The sequence below is a fragment of the mitochondrial genome of Vitis vinifera (assembly GCF_030704535.1).
Source record: "Vitis vinifera mitochondrion, complete genome".
In the NCBI taxonomy this organism is placed as follows: Eukaryota; Viridiplantae; Streptophyta; class Magnoliopsida; order Vitales; family Vitaceae; genus Vitis; species Vitis vinifera.
Window position 1 is genome coordinate 210,001 of NC_012119.1, and position 21,463 is coordinate 231,463.

The window sequence follows — 21,463 nt, forward strand, 5'->3', positions numbered from 1 at the left end:
CTTTAAGGCTATGAAAGGTATTCTGCTACTAGTCCATGCATACATTAGATATTTAAGAAGAAGTAGCTCGGCTGGTATCTTCAAGCCAAACCCCCCTTTGCCCGCTCTCCGACTACCAATAATAAGACAGCTACATTCTCATCTATCCTATCTTTTAGAAACCTAAATGCTACTTGCCTTTTAGCGTCGATGGACGATTTGCTTCGACTCCAATATCCCAAACCAGGAAGGAAACTCGATCCTGACGCACTACCTTTTGAAGCTCGTCTGGATGGAACCTATAAAATCTTACCCTAAACACTAGTCCTCCCCTGTCCAGAGTGTCAATATCAAATCTTCCGCGAATAGTAGGAATTGAAGGGGATGTAACACAACTCTAACTTACTGGAAAAGAGGCTAGTACTTACTAGGACGAATCCTACTATTGCTACGAAGGCGGATACCCCACTATGGAGACTTCCTGCAAGAATGGCCCTAGCCAAACCTCGTATGGAAACCTTACTGCTAGGGAGACCGTCCACTCTAGGGAAATCTCGTATACCAATCCATTCTCTCGCTCTATGGAAAGAAGGAATTCATTTCTTCGTATGGACCAAGATCGAAGCACATTCCCCCTGGCGAGGGGACCCCCTAGCGAAAAGGAAAGCTACTGGCTCGCAAGCATTTGGACATGAACTCCCAAAGGCTGGACCTGGTTCAAGTTTGAAACCTGCCCTGACTAGAGAACCAATTATATCTTATCCAAACCTCCTAGGCAAACTCTTACCTAATACAATACCTCTTTGCTCGTATCGAGCACTTTCCCTCTTACAGCATAAGGGTACTCAGACTATATATTCTCTACTTCCACCAAGAAAGAATGCCAACTACTAATACTAAAGGGGGCACAAGGGGAAAACATCCACTAAATTGAAGGAAATCTCTCTAGGGGAGCTTCCAATGGCTGAAACTGGTGGGGAATTTGCCTGCAATCTATTATATGTATAGGCTGAAAATGTGATATGCTTAATTGATTGCAACTTAACTTCCAATAGTGGGCATAGCATTAAGATCTTTTTAAAAGCACATTCTCGGATTCCCGGTGGTGGTTCTTATAAGAATATAAAAAGCGCGCCTTTTATATGATATAGTCTTCTTAAACAGCCTATTCAAGGAGTCCTCCGGAAGCAGCATATACATAAAAATCGAACTGCTCTAATAGAAGGAGGGGCTCACTCACTAGATACTTAAAAAGGGATTTCACTTCTTTCAAAAAAAGAACTTGCTTTTGGAGGGGACTCTAACTGGATCACTGCGACCTCCCACTCCAAGAGGCTGGTCAGGAGAAAAAAATGAGGACTGCCCGAGAACTGGTTGAAAGCGCTTATCCTAAGACTGAAACTATATAGCTGGGAATGCTTTCTATATAGGCTGAAAAAGAGTGCTACCTTTTAGATTACCTTGAATTCTTAGTTTCAAAATGTCTTAAGAAAAGGTAGGCCCTTAGACAGACTGTTAGCGCTTGTTAGGAAGGGTAGGTTTGGAACCCTCGAGAATAGCCCGCGTTTGCTTCGTTTGGTTTGTTTAGCCCGTGTTTAGCCTTTCTAGATAGTTGCTCCTTTGGAACGGGGGTTGAGAGGCCCTAATCCTTTTATATAGTTAGCACATTAGGACCGTAGCCACGGGAGTCCTGCTTTTTATCATATTGAACTATCCATTGGATATCGACTAGCTGTCCTACCGCTTGCCTATAATATAAGGCAGAAAGACCATATGATGCCCTTAGGAATCTAACTGGATAGTCTTATACAGGTTATGGATAGGCAACCCCCACACAAACTTCCACTGCAACAGGAGGGGAGGGGCAGGGATAGGGACTGCAAGAGACTCGGCAGGTAGCTCACCTGAACCAAGAGCAAATGAAGGCTTCCTTTGCTCCTTCGATACGTGCTCGCTACTGCAGCAGCTAGAGAAGTACGGATTCGGACATGGGAGCATTAGGAAGATTCTTTCTAGCTTATGTGATTCACCTTTGAATCATGTGAGTCACTCCTTAAATAAGGAAAGGTAGTTAACTAATTTCTCTTCTTATAGAGAAGGAGATGCCTTGAACAACCTATTCTCAAACAACTTTTTCTAGCAGCGTCTTCTCGGTCAAGTCTGCGTATAGAGCGGTGTAAGAGGAAGGTTGGAGTCATCAAAAGAGAGGTTTTATTTGATCTTTTATCTGTTATATGACATGAAAGAAAAATAGATTCCTCTTACCATTCTGGAGTATCAGGTAGTTCAAACTTCCCCCTCAGCCGTAGAGGCAAAAAAGGAAAAGGGGAGCATATAGAGGAAGGGTGGTCAGATTCTAATTAAAATGGATATGTAAAGCCTGAAACAAATCCAGATTGAAAGACTTTTTAAAAATGCTTTGCCCAGGATAAGGATGTGGTCGATGGTCAAAAGGTGCAATCTTCTGACCGAAACTATAAGCATAAGTAGCACCATTGAAGAGGCCACTGAGTCCTATCTCGAAGGGAGCAGAGCTTTAAGCCAAGATTGGTATTGATAAAGAATTTCTGTCCAGAAGCGTGTAACACAAGATTATTTCACAACGACGAAGCAAGCAGAAAGAAGATTATACTTCCCATTTGGGCTAGTCCGCCTACGCATGTTATGACATTTCCACGAACCATCACGAATGGCGAATGAGAAGAGGAACCCCGGCACTTGAGATGGGTGCTTTCCTTCTTTTTTCTTTCGAAGGTGTTCAAGGGCTGATTGAGGTATTAATTCAATACATATAATTTCCATTTTTCTTGATTTGGTGGTAACCCATTTGGACGAGCAATCGCTACTTCGTTCTCGCCTTTGAGTGTGCAGGGCTTGAATCATCCATAAAACGCCTATTCCTAGGTGCCAAGCTTGTGTGAAATATCTTACTTGCCTTATTCCCGGAAGTGGGTTAAAATCCCACAATTAAATAATAATTGCAAAGATTTTAGATATTGTCTCAGTACTTGTGGCTAGTCCTCTTATATGGACTTGACCTCCTAGTCCTCTTATATGGACTTGACCTCCCTAAGGATGCTTCCACAGAAGAGGCGAGAGGTTCTATCCTTCGATAGGAAAAGCTATGTGTACCGAACGGGAAATCTATACTCGTAGGCGGTGATACCTCAAGCCCATGATACAACATTTTGAAGTAAGAAAGCAGTTGATAACGAGAAGGTAACCCCCGGTCGGACTTGGTAGGGTAGAAGCCGAATAGAAGGCATAAAGTCAGAGGAATGAGCGGGTAAAGAATAAAGAGATTGGAAAGATGAGATTCATGTATTGACGTAATATAGTAGACCCTTAAAGAACATCCAAACCTAGAAACGAGAGCACGCCCATCAAACTGAAAGAATTGAGAAAGAAGAGGCGGGCTAAGCCCGAATAGCTTCCTCAAAAGCATGATGTAGCGACTTACTATGAATAATGCGAGCTAGCATTTGGGGCTAATGTCTGTAGATGTGATACCTCCTGGTCAGAGACGGAGAATCGCTGTTATCGGATCTGGTAATAAACGTATGCTTAGTAGGGGGGGCTGAACCGGCTTGCTTTTGGTACTAAATTCCTCCTCCACCCGAGCGTTTATTGCTTTCTTTCTCGACGAAGGAATTGATAGAGGGCGGTGGCGAAGAAAAAGAAGTGAAATCTTGACCAGTTCGTATAGAAGTCAAGGGAAGAGTTTTCAAGGAACCAGCTCCTGGGGACTTCTATTAAGAACGGCTTTTGGTCTTAGTATGTGGTACAGCATATAGAGTCGTGAGACGCTCTACTTCCTCTTGTTCAGTTATCGATTCGCTGGCTGTTTCCGGGGGGAGGGGCTCGCCCAGATGCTTTGCGAGACTGAAAGCTTCATTTTGTGTTCGGTTGCGTTATCTACCGCAAAGAGGGACTCCCCCTTTCTATTAGAACAGTGTTAGTTCGCTATTACTGCCGGTCAGGCCGACGAGAATTCAATTCTGATATTGCTATGTGCGCCACTAGAGCTTTGATCATATGCTTTGAGCCGAGTCGATGAGTTTGAATATTCGTGTACGTATGCCATGTAGATTGAAAAGGGATAAGCCCTCACTGACTGAGTCTAAATAGCACACCGGATGGATCATTCAATGGAAAGCCGAAGGCGAAGAGTTAACACCTCCTAAGGGCTGGGTGAGAGAAAGCGTCCTTTGTTGATACCTAGTGTACACCGCCACCTACTGAAATGGATTAATAAACGTTGCTTTCTATTGCTTGTAGCGGCGTTGCTTCCTTTTGTTCACCGCGAATAATTCAATCTTGAGAAAGAAGGCCTTGTGGGGCATCTCCAGCAGCGCCAAAGAAGGAAGATGGAAAGTCTTCTTTGTAGACTCGCACCGCTCACTTACGGTTTTATACAGAGGGGGGTTTTATTGAAGGGCCATAAGCTTTGAATCAATATGCGTTGGTTCCAATCCGGATCTCGTTGTTTGGGTCTCGAGATGATATTCTATTCAGGAGACAAAAGAGCAGAGCTGATAGAAATGCTAATTATAATGGAGATACTAATAAAAACTTTAATAAAGACTTGTGCCCATTGTCCAAGATTCCTTTGTGGGACTTTCTTTTTCTTCTTCTTGACTTGACTCAACAACCCTCCCATTCAGGACAGAACTCTAAGGGTATCTCTGAAGATTCAAAATACAGAAGAGCGACTGCCAATCAAGACAATATTGAAGCACGCGCCTTAGGACCGATCCCAGTGAAATAGGAAAACGAATCCGCGCGCCCCTATACTATCTAGTAGAGCTAGTAGAGTATCCTTCATCGATCGGAACAAAACTAGCAAAAGACACTTTGAGGGAGCTGCGCTATACATAAGACTAAGGGACCCAGGCTCTGCCCGAATGATACGATCAGCAACTTCTAGTACCCAAGCTATGTGATCAATAACTCTTCTCCGTGATCTACGACCACCCTCAGGGCGCCCTAAGCAACCGAAGGGTAGAGAAGATGAAGAATAAGGGTAATCTACACATGCGGCTATACCACCAAAAGGAAAGAGAGGACCGATTGATACCAATAGCAAGATACACATCTTTTTAGACTCCGAGGGGTGAGAATAGTTGAAGATCAGAAGATTGGAATGAAATACCTTAATAGATTAAGTGCAAACTTTATTATATATATTTTATATGGGTAAGCCCCTTCCCTTAGGAACAGAAGGATACACAAGGGGGTAATTTCTCACAATTATTCACGTTCAACTCCAAGATCCAGCAAGCCAACTTCAACCGAAACTGAGTAACATTCTCCCTCTCTTCCTAATGGAGGCACATACCATTCTTGTAACAGTGGATGGATAATCTAAAGTCTCGTAGTCTTTGTTTCTAAAAAGGTTGTGTCCTTTCTACATATATCGAAATTTGAGTCTTTCACCCCTCTATTTTATCGAATTAGCTATGGCTAATCTAGTAGAGTAGGGCTAATCAGAAGTTTAACTATGGCGATTGGAAGAGGCACAACCTCAATTCAACAAGTCGAGCAGCAGCTTTTCTACACTCAAAGGGAACCCGGCATCCCATTAACTGAGACTTCCTATGCATAGCTGTAGCCTTTCGTCATACCCTTTGGGTACTTAGTGCCTCCACCAACTACTAGGCTGTAATCTTCTTGTTTCTAAACTAAATCGAGGGTCTATGCGGCTCTCTGAATAATATGTCCACTGTAGTCTATTTGAAGCGTTCCTGCCCTTTCTTGTCTTGAATCAAACGGAATTGAATAACCCTGTGTAGTGGGTAGAATATGCCTGTGTAGCGGATAGCATGGACTGATTGAAATAGCATACTATTGCAATGGATCTCTTTTTTCTTTCATATGTAAAATGTTCGTGTAGTGAATTCACGGCTAGAGATAGTACATTCTGGGTCGATCAAGGAAGGTAGCGTATACGGGTACTTGAGATTTAGTAGAGCATAGGTTCAATAACCGGGCTTGGAAAAGAGAATGAGAATCTCGTTCAGCAACAGGCTGGGTTTTTGGTCTTTCTACGTTTCAAGTGCCACTCCTTTGGTTAGTACTCCAAATTGGATTTCTTTCTTGTTGGTTCGAAGTAATGCTCCTTTTATTTAGCTATGACCTACATTCTTTGGTTAAAGTGCTCATGCAGCTTCTAAGGGATGCGTTCCCCTCCAAGTTGTTTCAAAGTAGCATCTGTGGATAAACGATGGTTAAGCCGCATCGGTGCGGTCGGGATCGACCGGCACTTGTGAGGCAGAAGAATCCTTGAATAAGAAGATCGAGCCAATCCTTGTGGAAAGTCTTTTTTTAGTACTTGTTAGCGTCCCTTCCCCCTTTCTATGTACCCAGTCTACGAACCTGGCCTAATCTAATAGGCCTTCCAGGCCCTGAAAACACCGATGCAGCATGGTTTCATAGTGTAGGATGGCTCTTACCGGAACTTCTTCACTCAATTATCAAGATTCAAGCTACTTTCTGCTTTTGCTCGCCTCAAAAAAAGCTGCGCCTTTTCTCTTTCTACGTCCCCGAGACCAGGACTATTCTGATCGAAGGCTATAGGCATCTTACCTCTTTCTTTAGGCGAGCTTATTCACCATAAAGTCTGCATACTCAATGACTCATAGCGAGTCGCTCCGTCCTCCTGTGTAGATGTAGATATAGAGGCACCTTTTTCATTCTGTCTGGTCTGTCTATCACCACAAACCTAGTGATCTCACTTCCAAGAAGACGCAGAGCTAAGAGTCAAGATGCGGGTTCATCTGACGAGCTGGATTTTGAAAGAGTCGGGCACTTATGTTTACTAAACGAACAGGCTCGGTAGTACCTTAACTAAGTTCTTCGAATGGAGGACAAGGGACGGATGAAATTCCCAATGGTATCGAACTGGCTTCTATGATTGCCTTCACATAACTTGAGTAGACGACAGCTGGAAGTCCCTTTTGGTTAATATAGCCGCTTGATTGCTTATTTACTATGAACCAGAATGACTTTCTTTCCTATTTAGAACTTAAGATTTATGTTTGTCGCTGGTTCGATCTCTGGACGTGCATCGGCGGCCCCCTTTCCATTGATAGTCCTCCTAAGCCTTCGGTAATAAATAGGCTTTACCTGAAAATAAATAAGGTATCGAGACCTACTGACATAGATTAAGCTGCTACTAGATCCCCCGTCTTGTCGAAGAATCAAATACTTCGTTCTCATCGATTGGGATTGACTGTCTTCTTTACTTCGACAGATGTGGTCAACCCCAGCTTGCTTATCTACGGCTGCCATATTCCGTGTAACTTAATGAATTTGATCCAATCCAATAAGCCCGTAAGCGCCGGTACAATATAATTAGAATATCCTATATTGAGGTGGAATCCTATATCTAGTCTTTCTTCATTTCCTGCAGAATCAGATGCTTACTCTTCATTAATTAGAGGGGTGGTCACTCCACTTGAGTCAACCGGCCCCAAACGAGGGGGGGAAGAGATAGAGCTCTAATAAATCTTTATGCCAAGGATTGCCGGAGTTTATTATCTTGACCCTTCCCTTGACTCAACCTTCTGATTCATCCCAAGACTCGAGAGATGTTTTTAGAAAGATACATAAATTTCTATCAAAACGAGATTGAAGTATGTTCCAGGACCGACATCTGTGAAAAAGCCGAACTCACACGTTACCACTGGCGCTATGCTGCCTCCTCGTCATCGTGCAGCACTCCTATAAAGGTTAATATAAAATATACAATTCTTTGAGACTCCCCAAGGGGAACGGGATCATGCAATAAAAGATTACTATCAATTAAGCTGGTACAGCCACTACGTCTATTGTAGTACTACTTTCGCTGCTCTTCTACTCCCTGGCACTCGTGTCGCCATACCATACCCCCCCGCGGCATTTCCATGACCAACTAGAAATAACCAGCAAAACCCATTCTGAATGGAACCAAACCAACCCTAACTAAATGGAAAAACTTGGAACCTCCAACTCTCTTCTTTGAGGATAGCTCCCCTCTTCTATTCCGGACGGAACCAGGCACTAGCCGAAGAAACAAACAGGCCTATGTGTCCAGTGCTCCTATCGAGTCAGACCTTAGCTGTGGTAGAGTGCGGAAAGAGGGAAACCACCCTCTAAAAAGGGTTCGCTTCGTCAGTCAGAAGCCTGAAACCATATTCTATGTCTGTATACGTTTAGCTAACCCGATTTTTTTCCAGGCCTCTCACCGAAAGGTGGAAGGAGGGGCTAGGTAGGCTATGCTCTGGTGTACGTGTACCTCTTCCCCTGAGTCGGGTGATAGAGAATAGACCAAATCACTTTTCAAATAGCTTCGTTCCCTTGTCTCTTATCTTTTAGTTTTAGGTGGACTCTATCTGGAGGGCTAATTTCATTAGTAGTGCTTGGTCAAAGAAAGACCAAAGGAATCCACTGTTTCAGCCTTTGCTGGAGGCGGTGGAAAGACTTCTGTACAGAAGTGAGTCTGACGGGTCTCAGTCGGAGGTTTTCCGAGTCTCCGGGGTAGGCTTGTTGGCTGGCTTATGATGGTTTCCTGTCCCAATTCAACATATTGGTAGCAGGCTTGGTCCGGTTTCGATTCCGTGGGAAGATAAGAGACTTTGCTGCACTGTTAACACTCTTGATTTAATGGAAGCACTCACTAATCATTGCGTTGAACATCAATCTATTGCTCTGCTCAGTTAGACTTCCGAATTTCGGGTGTGAAGGAATAGTTGGAATATTTTAACTATAAACAGGATCGAAGAGCTTAGTGTGAAAGGCAAAGGAAAGACTTTCATTCAGCTCCAATGCGCGGAATCGCAAAAGACTATTATGGTAGGAAGATGGCACTCATTACATTAGTTAGTAACTAGGGATTCATTGAATTTCTTTTTGATAAGAGTGAGGCTCTGCCCCTTGATGGTGTAGCTCGTGGGGTAGAGTTGCACCTTGGTGCGTGGAGCGGAATGGCACCCTTGGATGATTTTGATATTGTGCTCTGGGCATGGAGTTTCTAAGGCAATTCCATGTGATTCCTTTGCCGCGTTATAACTCCTTTTGTATCTTGGAAGAAGGTCCATGCATGATTCCGCGGTAGGTAACCAAGCCTACCACCAAGTCAAGCTTTCTCTCCGTCACTCAAGAAAGGAGTGAAGAGGGGAGAAGTCACTTACCTAGCTACATTGCGGGAAGTAGATGGTGGAGTAGATGGCACAACGGAGGAGCTACCAAAGGAGATTTGGGGAGTCCTTGAGGAGTATAAGGACGTAATGCCACCCCAGTTACCCAAGAAGCTTCCACCTAGGAGAGAAGTTGATCATAACGAGTTAGTGCCGGGAGCCAAGCCACCCGCCAAAGCTCCTTACCGCATGTCGCCACCTGAACTTGAGGAGCTACGGAAGCAAGCCTGTAGCAAAGCGGTTTCGTCTGTTGGGCAAGGCTTCTACGCCCTGGAATACAGGTTCAGGCAGTTCAGGAAGACTGAAGTTCCCAAAGCTTCGTTTAGGCTCACTCAACCGGAATAAAAAACCTTCATACGATTCAAGTCGTAGTTCCATAAGGAAGTCGTGGAATAGGAGCAAGCAAGGCAGTCTAAGGTAGTGGGGCTTCTCTTTCATAAGTTGCCAATCTCCGGCCTGTGATAAAGTACGAATATTGAATATGAATTGGAGGAAAATGAAAATGTTGTTGCTTACTCTGATATTGATTAGTTTAAGGAAGATCCTCTTCTCAAAGCGGGATTAGTGGGAAGGCATCATCCGAATCGAAGTTGCAGGTAAGATCTATCTTAAGGGAATAGGCGAGGTTCGGGGCTTGAATTGAAAGCTTCCCCGTTGAAGAAGGTGCAGCAAATAGACCTCACAAGAAAGCTTCTTTTAGTCCGTTTGTTAGCACTCTAAGTTAGTTCAGTCGAAAACCTCACCCGAGGGCCACGTCCTGAACTCATAAACCAATCGGTGTTGCACACTCTCTTTTAATGAATCTTCACTCTTGACTGAGACTGCTAACCCGGATCTGTGGACTGAGAATGGCTACCTACACTGTGGAATGCATCCGTGTTCTTGCTCCTATGCTGATTTGGCGTTTGGCGGGTGATTCAACGTATTCGGATGCCCTATATCCTATCTATCCCTGACTCGGCTGATTTTGAATGGAATGCCTTCCAACCCTTTCAAAGGAAGATTCCTTTTCGGCTGACTCTCCATTGGCTGATGATGATACTTCTGCTTAAGCCGCGTATTCTCCAGTGGCATCTGCTTTAAAGGTTAGCTTAGGGCTTCTATCACACTGTGATAGCGTTAGGTAGGTGAAAGAGCTATCTTTGGTGAAATCCCTGCTTGCTTTCAGCCTCTGTTCCGTGCTTTATCCTCTATTCATTCTATGTGAATTGTGCAAACTCCCCGCATTCTTCCTTCCTACTCCCAAAGGCCAGGGGAAGAGTGGGCCTACTCCTGCTGAAGCATCGCTTCATCTGCACTCCATAGATTGACTCACTATTAGCGCCTTCGCTTCTTTTCTTTAGGGGCTCATAATATAAACCCAAGGGTAGCTACGTAAGGAACCACTACGAACTCCCCTAAAACAAAACTCCACTCCCATAATTCCTAAAACCGCACCTGGCTCCGAGGAGGAGGGACGGAGGCGGACTTCAGCTATTATCAGCCTTTTTTCGTGACATCATATCACTGCAAGTCAATCCCGGGCTCAATATATCTCTCAATAGATTCGCGTGCCACAACGACCGGACAGGATAGGAGATCGCCCAACCTTCCAATATCTCTTTCTGAAGCAACTATAACGGAGGGACTGCTTCCACTGGGGATTTTTTCCCCGCTCCAACTTCGGATTCTTGGAAATCATCCCCGACCAATGAGAACAAGTCTCATTGCTTCCGCGAGGGAGCCCGCGGATATTGGAGTCGTAGCGCATATCTCTTCTCGGGAAGGATGGCTTATTCAGAAAGGGACCTATCTTTATCTTGCCGGACTTGAAAAGCAGGAGAAGCGGACGGCTGAGATGGTGGATTATTTCCCTCTCACTCCTTTCTTTTTGATTTTTCATCGCGATGAATGGGATGAAGGAAGGCCAGCCTGCCCAACAAGTAGACCGGAATAATTAGCTTATAGTCCAACTAGCTTGAGCTCCAGCCCAAGCCTCCAAATCGAAGCTTCGGAGAGCCTTCTCCCATGTGAAGAGATTCATTCTCTCTCTCCCTCCAACACCAGACAGACCATGGACATATCGTCCGAATTCCTTCAATCCTACCAGCCATTCCTTTCGGGACCCCAGACAAGGAGGGAATAAAGGCATGAAGAGTGGATTTCATTAAAAACAAGACCTTACCAGCTTGACCTAATAGGACGGGCACCTTTCCAACCCGAAAGCTTCTTGCTGAATTTCTCTGTAACTTAATTCCAAAGTTCATCTCTTCATCTTCCCAGCATACCCTTCCGAAAGAAAGGAATTGGCTATTGAACAGCCAAACATATTCCGGCCGGCCCTCGTAATGGGGATGGAGGATGAAGGAAGAACACCTTACTTGTTTCAAAAGACGGAAACAGAGAGGGTAGGGCAGTAACGTTTTCTAATACTGACCTGCATTCTTAGACTCTTATTTGCATGGATTGGTTTGGACCAAGGCTGCCGCTAAACTTGCCAGCGCATCGGCATAATGATTCTGTGACCGTGGAACATGCTCGACATTTACTTCGAGGAATTGACTTAGGATAGGAGCGTGCCTTGATGAAAGAAATAAGGCTCGAGAGACCTCTTTCTTACTTAATAAATAGTGTAGATCTGATTAACGATCAGTTTCGCCATACACTGTAAGAGGATCAATCTTCATCTCCAAAGCTATACCAGCTTCCTATTCAGCAGCCTTGTTTGAAGCTGCTGAAGTCAGTGTGAACGAGTAAGGGATCATTGACCTTTCTGGGGTCATGAAGACAATCCCTGCCCCCGCTCCTGGATGAACCATCGATCCTTTTTTAGTTGGGAACTGAACTTTAGCATATAAAACTTCTTCATCAGGTAGATCATCTGACAAATGAGTGTCATCAGAGGCTGGATGAGCTGCCAAGAAATCAGCCAACGCTTGTCCTTTGCCTTACAACATTAGGGAAACATCATGGACATTTGGATAATCCATAACCTCTTGGTATTTATCCTTTAAGAAAGGCTCGAGAGCAAATACTTGAGCGGATCTGCTTTCGATATGAGCCGAACGGGATGTTCCAGGAGATAGTGTCTGAGCTTTTGTACTGCAAACAAGGTATATCTTTTCGAAGTTTGAATAATTGAACTCTGCGCCCACCAGGGTACGACTTAGTATAGAGCAACTTCCTTTCCTTCATCATTTGTGCAAGCAAGACAAGAAGAGTTCCTAGCGAATCAGGACGAGCTGCTGTGTAAAAGATCAGAGGACGTCCTTTGACTAGAGCCCCTAAGACTAGGGTAGGGGATTTAACAGATACTCCTTGATGTCTTCAAAAGCGTTCTGACATACTTGATCCCATTCGAAGGGTAGTCCTGTCTCTCCATGCAAATGTGGAGCGCAGCGTGCCTCGTGTGTTACCTCCTTCTAAAGTCAGTCGATAATATATATGCTCCTCCATTTTTTCACTAAGTCTAAGTAAATGGAATCTTTTATAGCCGAAGCTAATCAATCTTCTTTCTCCGCTGCCAAACCAAACTAAAGTAAAGCTCTTCTATCTATGTTATATGTCAGAAGCTTGACTAATCTCAGCAAGAGGATCGATGCTCGCTTTAGTGACATGCGAGGTAGGTTAAGGCCTCCTTCGCATTGGCGGCGGATCCGTACTCATAGTTGAGTGAAGAAGTCCCTGTCCATGGCAGGTGAAGGATCCACTTCCAATCTCAGTCAAAGTGGTTTCGGTCGGTGAGAAAAAAGAAACAAATATTCAATGAGAGTCGTAGTTCCGAATAAGCATAAGAAAGTCTCATTCCTCAGGGACAATCCAAAGGAAAGATTCAGCGAAGGTAATGTAATATCGGGAGTACTCCCGATATTACATTAAATTGGCCGGTTGTTAGCAACTTCGGTCGGGTTCTATTTCATCCTCCGCCTGTGAGCAAATCCACTTCTTTTCTCAGGACTTCTCGGTGACGACAAAGAAATGCTTTAGAGCAATAGCAATTCGCTGATTTGAGCAAGACGAACCAACCAGGTTTCTTTCTTCAACAAGAGGAAGTGAAGCCGAACTTCGAATCCATTAGAAAGCAAACCTTCCCTCACCGCACCCCGACCCGAAAGTTCTCAAATAGGCTGGTTTCAGTCCAATCCAGTGAGTATGCCATGCCAATTCGCTTGAAAGCCTCAGGAGAACCCTTCTATGAAGAAGCAATTTCAAGTCTCAATTCATCTTCCCAAAAGTTTATCTTACTTAGGCTAGAAGAGCAAGCAACTCAGCAAAATAAGCAGTGTGATGACCTAAAAGGAAAGCCCTTGTACAGACTCTGAATACTCCCCCACAAGCAGCAGGTCCCCTGGCAAGCGAAGCTAACCTCCTCTTAGAAAAGGGATTAGGCATAAGAAGAAGTTTATGCTCGCTTAGAAGCAGAAGGCGAGCTAGCAGTGGGAAAGTACCTTGGGCATCATCCGAAGTCTTAATCTTCCAGGTAGGCAGAAGAAGAAGTTTCTCTTTGGTACTCTGATCTTTCTTAATGAAGTGTTCTAGCGCCAAGCCGCTTGAAAGCAAATGGGACCACTTAATTAAATAGAGGGCAGGCGGGCTAGATAATCTAAGGAGAGAAACGGTGTTCATACGAGAGTAGCCAACGGAAGGGGCGAAGTAGCTCCGCAGTCAATCAAGTTAAGTAAGTAGGCTCGCCCAAAGGAAGTTCCGTAGTGAGTCAAGTAATAACACTAAATGAATCTATAATAATTTTCAATAACATAAGTTACCATAAAATAAAGAAATGAAATCCAAGAAGTCAACCACGGCACGGGCAGAAGAAATGGAAGCGTTAGCTGATGCGCATGGGATTGTATTGGACTTATTTATGAGTAGATAAAACCTCTCGCCAGTGTGAAGCTATATGCCGACTAAGTCTTCCTCAATGAATGTCCTGAATAGGATAGGATCTTTAGCACTACCGATACGATAGCTCAGAAAGCTCCACTCAATTGAGAATATCACGGAAGAAGAAGAAGATTATAAGTCAAGGGGAAGACAGCACAAAGTAATCCGACCTGGCAGTGAAGAAGAAGAAGTGGGGGTAGAACAGATGGGTCAGAGAAATTCCTAGGATTAGCAAGCACGGCTTAGGCGGAAGCAGAGAATCCCATTCAATCCGGCTTTCTAGTTATATTGATTCAAAGGCACGGCTTAGAACTGGCTATCTGCTTTCGAGCTCGCCAACGGCATCATCCGTCTCGTCAACCGTTCCTCTCTCAAGTAAAGGGTACGAAGTATCAAGTCAAGAGTCAAAGAAGGATCTTCAAGAAGAGCTCGAGTTAGGGATTATTGACCAATACAGAGGGATTTCCCAGCAGAGAAGGTGGGTAGAGAAGGGAGGGAGAGGCAACCTCGTAACACGGCATTAGTACAAGAGAGATATGAATAGGTTGGGGGATACATAGTCACACGTACAGTCGGATGGTTACAGCGGTGAAACTCCGTAGTTGAATAAGAAAGTTCCGTCTCCAGGGAAGGACAAAGGAAAGATTCAGCGAAGGATAAGGTTTCATGAGATCTTCCGGTTTAGCTCCTTTACTTTACCTTTTGAATAACTTTCTAGTAATCCGGTAATAAAGGCAATCGCCCTTTGACGAATAAGCGCTAGGGGATATTCAAAGCATGACGGAAGAAAGGACGAGCGGTTACTCTAGCAGCGGCCAAACCAACCCTAAAACAGCGGATACGTTCTAAACCGATTCTTTCACAACTTATTATATCACCCCCGGTTCACTTCACTCCCTAAAGGCAGATTAAGACTAAGGCTACTCTCCGGAGGCAAGGAAAGAAATATTCAATCAACCAAGCAAAGAACCGAGACCACTACCACAGTCTTCACCAAGACAGCAGGAAGGAAGAGAGTCAAGACAGAAAGCCAAGACAGTCATACAGGCATTGGTTACAGACAGGCAAACCAGAGATCGAAAGAGTCAAAGCCAAGGATAAATCCCGGGAAAGGGAAACCCGAGAAGACCGTATTCATGTGCAACTGATTCAATAGGACCGGTTATGAACCCAAGAGCGGATAGGAGTACTCATACTCAAGGATCGGAAGCTCTCACAGCGTCAAGGCAAAGAATCACTCCTATTGGAAGAAGAGCGTTTACGATCAGAGCTAGAAGAGTGGGAGGGAATGAAATAGCAATTGCAGCTACTTCTGTGCGTGGCTATCTTCTCCTATTGATTAACGTCCTTCAAAGAGCGTATTCTATTCCTTCTGTCCGTGGGTGCAGCTACTTCTAAACTTTATAACTGAAGCTAGCTGACTGGTTAACTACTGGCCCGCGTTACTTTAGCGTTGCGGACAGTGATCTTCGCAATCTATCATCCTGCTTTTAAAATCCTTCTTCTTTCAGAGGGTGTTATATCCGAGAGGACAGTCCTTACTTTGATGTCCTTTCCGTTCAGTATGGACGTTAAGGTAGAGGAGCGAAGCCTCTTTTTATTGATATTGATTGTAAGGCTGCGTTCTTTCTAGGCTTCTGACTTTTAGTTATTGTAAGTCAGTTCTCAGGAACTGGAAGGCCGGCCAGGATATGGCAGATGACCTTATTATTATTTACTCCGTACCCTGTCGGAAGACTGGGCTTCAAGGAAGAGGGAGCTGGGAAGAGGCGCATTTTCGCTATTCCTAACGCACTGAAGCAGGCTCTCTCTGTCTGTTTCGACTTGCGCATAAGTGTAGGAAGGTCTTGCGTACTATTCCAATGGATGAGAAGACTGAACCGCTTGCGCGGTTGAGTCCGATAAGCTGCGTAGTTTTGATCTCTCTTCGGCGACGGATCGTTTTCCGTTGTCCTTTCAAAATCTCTTAAAGAATCCTTAGCTAAAGCTTTTTTTAGCCGTCTGGCTTAGCTCATGGAATAGTAACTCTTCCGCTATAGTAGCTCTGGAGTGAACGAAAAGCCCTGTTTTGCCCGATACCCTCTTGCTTAGTAAGACCTTATTTCTGAGCCTTCCCCTACTTCTTTTGAGTCATCTTGGATGAGAAGACAGAGACCGACTTCATCGACTTCCAATGTCCGTGTGGAATGCAATTTTCTCGCTGAAGTGGAGGCGCTTTCCGCTGGGGCAGACCATTCTTGTGAGAACGAAGGCTGATCCAATCCGGGGTCTCTCTTGAACCAGCCAACTCTCTAGGGAAGACGACTAGCTAGATGGTCTTTGAGTCAGAATTCGAACTTGTTGACGCGGAGAGTGACCAAAGGCAAGGGCTATCTGAACTCTTCTTTATATACAGAATTCTCAGTCGTAGGACTGAAATAAAGACTTTCATTTCTACTTTACTGAAATATCTACTTTCCCATCCGAGTGACATGACCCTAACCCTGTCAACAGTCCTTTCAAGTGGGATGGGATAAGAACTCAACAGATTCAATATCATATGAGAACATAGGCTGTCATTTCGACTTTCCTAGTTACCTAAAATAGGAAGTGGAATCCCAAAAAAGAGATACGAAGCTGGTATGAAAGATGTTCTTCCTAACTCCCTTTAACTTCGGGGAAAGTTGGTGGTGTCATGATTAAAGCAGTACTGAGCTACAAGGAATGGATCGGAGGCGGTAACAAGACGGAAAGCTACTCTTCTTACCTAGATTCAAGTTATCCCAGGGGCGCAGCGTCCGCTTCGAATATAAGAAAAAGATACCTTCAGAAAGAGCAGCATTCCGTTATCGCCTAAGGCAATGAAATTGTAAAGTCCCTAGAGGAGCTTACGATCGGAGTTTTCCTATCTGTAACGGTAGGAGCATTAGTCAACCATATATGGCATCTGTCTTATCTTTCCCCCAAAGGGCTCGCAGATGAGGATCTTGGGGCATTAAAACAGGGGGGTGGGCATGTGAGCATCTATTTGAGGCAGTTTCACAGGCCTTGGGGATAGGGATATAGAGACTTTGAAGCAAGGCTTCGCCCCTATCTCTAAAGGGGCTTACTTCGAGTATTTATGACTCTGGTGGCAACACGTGACAGGCGAATGACATGATTCTCGAGGAGTTAGACGACGGCCATGTGATGATGCATCAAATAGATGCAAGGGTGGATGACTCAGCTCAGTAGGTCCTTGTATGGACTGATGTTGTTCCCCACTGGGAGAGCTTTAGAGGGAATAGGGGTGGACATCTATATGGGCTTCATGTGATTCGAAGCCAACCACTATGTATTGCAAGAAAGTCCTATGTGTAGCTATGTATACCTAATGAAAACCTTAAAGAACCTCTTAACACTTACCTGCCTAAACCAAGCAAGATTCAAGAATCAATCCATTACCAGAAAGAGACGGCTCAGCCAAAAAACGTGAGCGCCCCTGCGCGAGCTCTGCAATCAAACAAAAGCGCTAACGCGCTTTACTAATATAATATATAGGGCTTTTCTCGCTTGTTTAGTAAAGTCAAGCTTTGGCTTTGTTTCACTTCCTTAACGGACCTACGGACTAGCTAAGGTTTACTTACATAGTTGTTCTTTCTTTTCGCAATTTCAAGTTAAAGCTAGCGTTTTTCAGCTTGCTGTTTGCTTTGGTCGAGTAGCCGCCTTACGGCCCTTCGCTTTTGAATGAAATCAGCAGTAAGAAAGAGTAAGTAAGTGTTCTCTTTCTTTCCTCTGCTTATTCCGCCCAACGAATCGGCTTTCCGCTCGACCAAATAAAAAAATGTCCGGTTAGGATATGTGGGGAAGAAGCTCCTAGCATATCTAAGGATGACTTTCGTTTCATATTCCAGTCTTGCAAGATCCGAATAGGATTTCAAGGCTATGAATGTCGAATGGTCCCATATGCGCTTTCGCCCGCCCCTGAATAAGCAGTAAGGCGTGGGCGCGTTGGAACGATCCCGCTTTGAAAGCTCAACCTCGGGAGAATCATAACTCCGCTACCAACAGAAAGCGGGATCTCGACCAGTCCGGAATCTGATCACCTGGGCGGTGACTAACCCAGGCATTTGAACTTGACTCCCGCTTAAACGAGAAAAAAAAAAGCCCTATGCTACAGACTCGGGACAGAAAGATTCGTATTGAATGAATGCACCGTTACTTCCTTTCGAGATCTTTTAATGAATGGTCGGAGATGCAGCCGGTCAGGAGGAGGGGGCCCACGTGCAGCTTTTGGCGCACCCCTATCACGTAAGGGGAGGATAGGAAGAACGGATAGAAAGATAGTAGGTAGAGCGATTGGTAGAGAGATAGTGGGTAGATGGATAGTAGGTAGAAGGATTAGACTTGACTTACCTCCATAGTGACTTCAGATTATACTGACCTTTGACTTACCTAATCACAATGAAGAAGCAGCTACGGATAGACAAAGAGCTTACTTATAGGGGAGGGGAGGGGACTGAAGCACTCGACTATCAAAGCCTGCGTAGAAAACAGAAGTGCGCTCAGCAAGAAAACGGCTGCGCGTTAGCGCTTTTGTTCAATTATAAATAAAGAACCACCTTTGATGGAGATTTGTAGCATCATTCAAGTAAATACAGATTGAGATCGTAGAAACATGAGCTTGTGATATAGCTACACCTAATTCCGGACCGGTTAATGCAAGAACTATAAAAAAAGGACCAGGATCCCCTATGAAATATAAAAGATCATTCATACATAGCATAGTCCAAGCGAACCCACTTAAAATCTTTACTGAACTATGACCGGCCATCATATTAGCAAATAAACGTATTCCTGAGCTTAATGCGCGAAAACAATGAGGGATTAGCTCAAGGAGTACTAAAAAAGGTGCTAACGGCAGTGGGACTCCTGCGGGTAATGAGAAGCTTAAAAAATGAAGCCCATTTCTTTGAAATCCCACTATAGTAATGCCAATAAAAATAGAAAATGAGAGACCAAGAGTAATGAGAAAATGACTTGTAACTGTGAAGCTATAAGGTATCATACCCTGGGGATTACGAAATAACGAAAAAGTAAAAGTGACCGAGATGCGAGGGAAAAACTTTTGTTTAACATTTCCGGAAAGACCACCAATTTGTTCGTTTACCGGGTTCGGCACGAAATCATGAATAAACTCTACCAAGGATTGCCAAGCATTTGGTACTGGGTTTCCTCCTCCGTTTTTAGTAACAAAATGAACCAGAAGTAGGACCAAACTGAGAGTTAGCAGCATAAACAAAGATGGATTTGTGAATGAGAAATACAAGTTTCCTATATTCATAGGAATCAATGGGAGAATGGAAAATTGCTCAAGGGGGCTGTGGGTTCTCGCGCCCCACAAATCATCCATTATGTCGAGCGCTTCTTGATAATATTGACTATGAAGCCCATAGATATTCACATTTTCCCAGATTCCCTTTAGTGTGGGTATATCATTGGTCTTGTTGTTGTTATGGACCTGATTCATCACGTACGGAATTGTATAGCCTTCAGGCAAGTGTTGAAGTCCCTTCTCTTTGAGTAGAAATTCGAATCTATCAGAGAGTTGTCCCCTGAGAGTCTCGGCACCAATCTCAGAAATCTTTTCGCGGTAATTAGTTTGATCTAGATCAGGAATCCATGCGGCTCGGATAAAAATCAAAGTACTGATAGATTTGCACAGTCCCAAGCTACTTACGTAGGTGCCTATTTCTGTCGGCGACATCGTAAAAAAGAAATTATTGTAGTTCCGCTTCTCGTTCTAAAAAGAGAGACTTGTCGGAAATAGCCGGTTGGGTTGGTCCGACCAAGAAAGGCATGGGAGTCTTTGGGCATTGCTTGAGCTAAGTCAAGCTTGGGCTGAGTTAAGTAAAGACTGGCTACCTAGTGATTTACAACCACCCCCACTGCACACTTTTTATATCTCTGTCTCCCGGCTGCATGCTATCGGAGAGAGCAATGGGAGGTTCAGTCAAAAGCATTTACCGCGCACTTCAATCCAAAGAAGCAAGACGAATCTCTCTTTCTTTCTATACGCAATTTCGATAAGAGTTTAGCCAGCTCGTCTCTGCCTTGAGGCCAATAACCAGTGACTCTTTTGTTAACCACATGTAGAATATCTTGTGTAGTCGGGTAGGCTAACTAGAATCTATCTTTCCTTTACTTTAGTGTGTAACCGATTTATATGTTAAGCTCCCCTTTTTTTTCTCTCCTTTGCTTTTGCTCCTCTTTAAAGTAAAGCTGCTTCTTAGAGTTGGCTTTTGCAATTGCAATCTGTCTCTGGCTCCTCGCTTTGAACTCAAATAAGACCTTCTTTTGGTCGAGTGACTTCGTTCCAGGTCTTCCTATTCCCTTCGCTTCCCCAGCCGCTGCCTCTAAGGCCCAAGTACTTTTTTTGTTTGATCAAATGATTGATTTAGATTTAGAATTCCTCTTTACCAAGGGAAGAGAGCGTGGATCGGGTGTCCTCTTGGATGTTCAAAACCATCATCTTGGACTTCCAGCATTTGCTTCAGACAAAAAGTTTGGGACTCAAAGTTTGCCCTCATGAGGCAGGGAAAAACTTAAAAATGTGTCTTTTACGTAACTTGGATAGCTGAGTGGTCAATCCTGCACCAATCGTTGATGAGTTGTCTCGCTCGAAAGCTATGACCTGCCCCCCGAACTCGGTATCCATTCTGCCTGATGGTTCACTCCTCCGAAAGGCTATTGAAACAAGTCCTGATCCGAGACTTCTCTTAAGGGAAAACCTGAAAAAAGGATTTCGAGCAGGGTCCTCTGCTGGCGTATTCTTTCTTTTTCTTTATTATGGCGCTTCCAAGTTGATGTTTTTTTTTAGCACGCGTGCCTCCGTCCCAAAAAAAGATGTATATTCCGGACATTCTGTCGTGGGTGCTACTAGAAAGAATTGTTATTCGACCGATTGATTTGCATTTTTTTATGTAACAAAGAGGTGGATCAAAGGCCTCGTCTCTGTACCCTGCCGTAGAGGATGGGCCTTCAAGCGTACAAAATTCTTGTTAAGAAAGATTGGATTAAGCTTAGTCGCTGCTCACGCACGGAGCTCGCCCTCTATTCGACGAGGAGTATCGGGAATCACGATGCAAGTTATGCGACTCCTACCGCCGCTGCCATAGACCAAGGTTTGAACAAGTCCAGTGGTGAACCTACAGGATGCCCGCGAGGGTCTCGACCGTTCTCAAACGAACTTCTAAGAATGACCGCTAAACATAAAAGATTTTCTATCATATAGAAACATGTATGAACCAGAGCTAGGGGCCTTTTCCTCAAGGAGTGTTCAAGAAAGACCAAAAAAAGATCGACTTTCAGTGATTCGACCCGAATGAAAGCCACATGACACTTTCGATGGCATTTAAAAAAGGAGAACCTTTGTACCGTGGATGTGACGTGCGAATGAACCTGATGATGCCGTTTTATTTAAGCAA

At 44.2% G+C, this 21,463-nt stretch overlaps 1 protein-coding gene across 1 annotated transcript; it reads right to left on the reverse strand.

The window, feature by feature from the left end:
- Window positions 1–18,576: 18,576 nt before the first annotated feature.
- On the reverse strand, window positions 18,577–19,743 carry atp6 (ATP synthase F0 subunit 6). Its single transcript has one exon. It carries the CDS (start codon window positions 19,741–19,743, stop codon window positions 18,577–18,579), a length of 1,167 nt encoding a protein of 388 aa, YP_002608361.1.
- Between the last annotated feature and the right edge of the window lie 1,720 nt (window positions 19,744–21,463).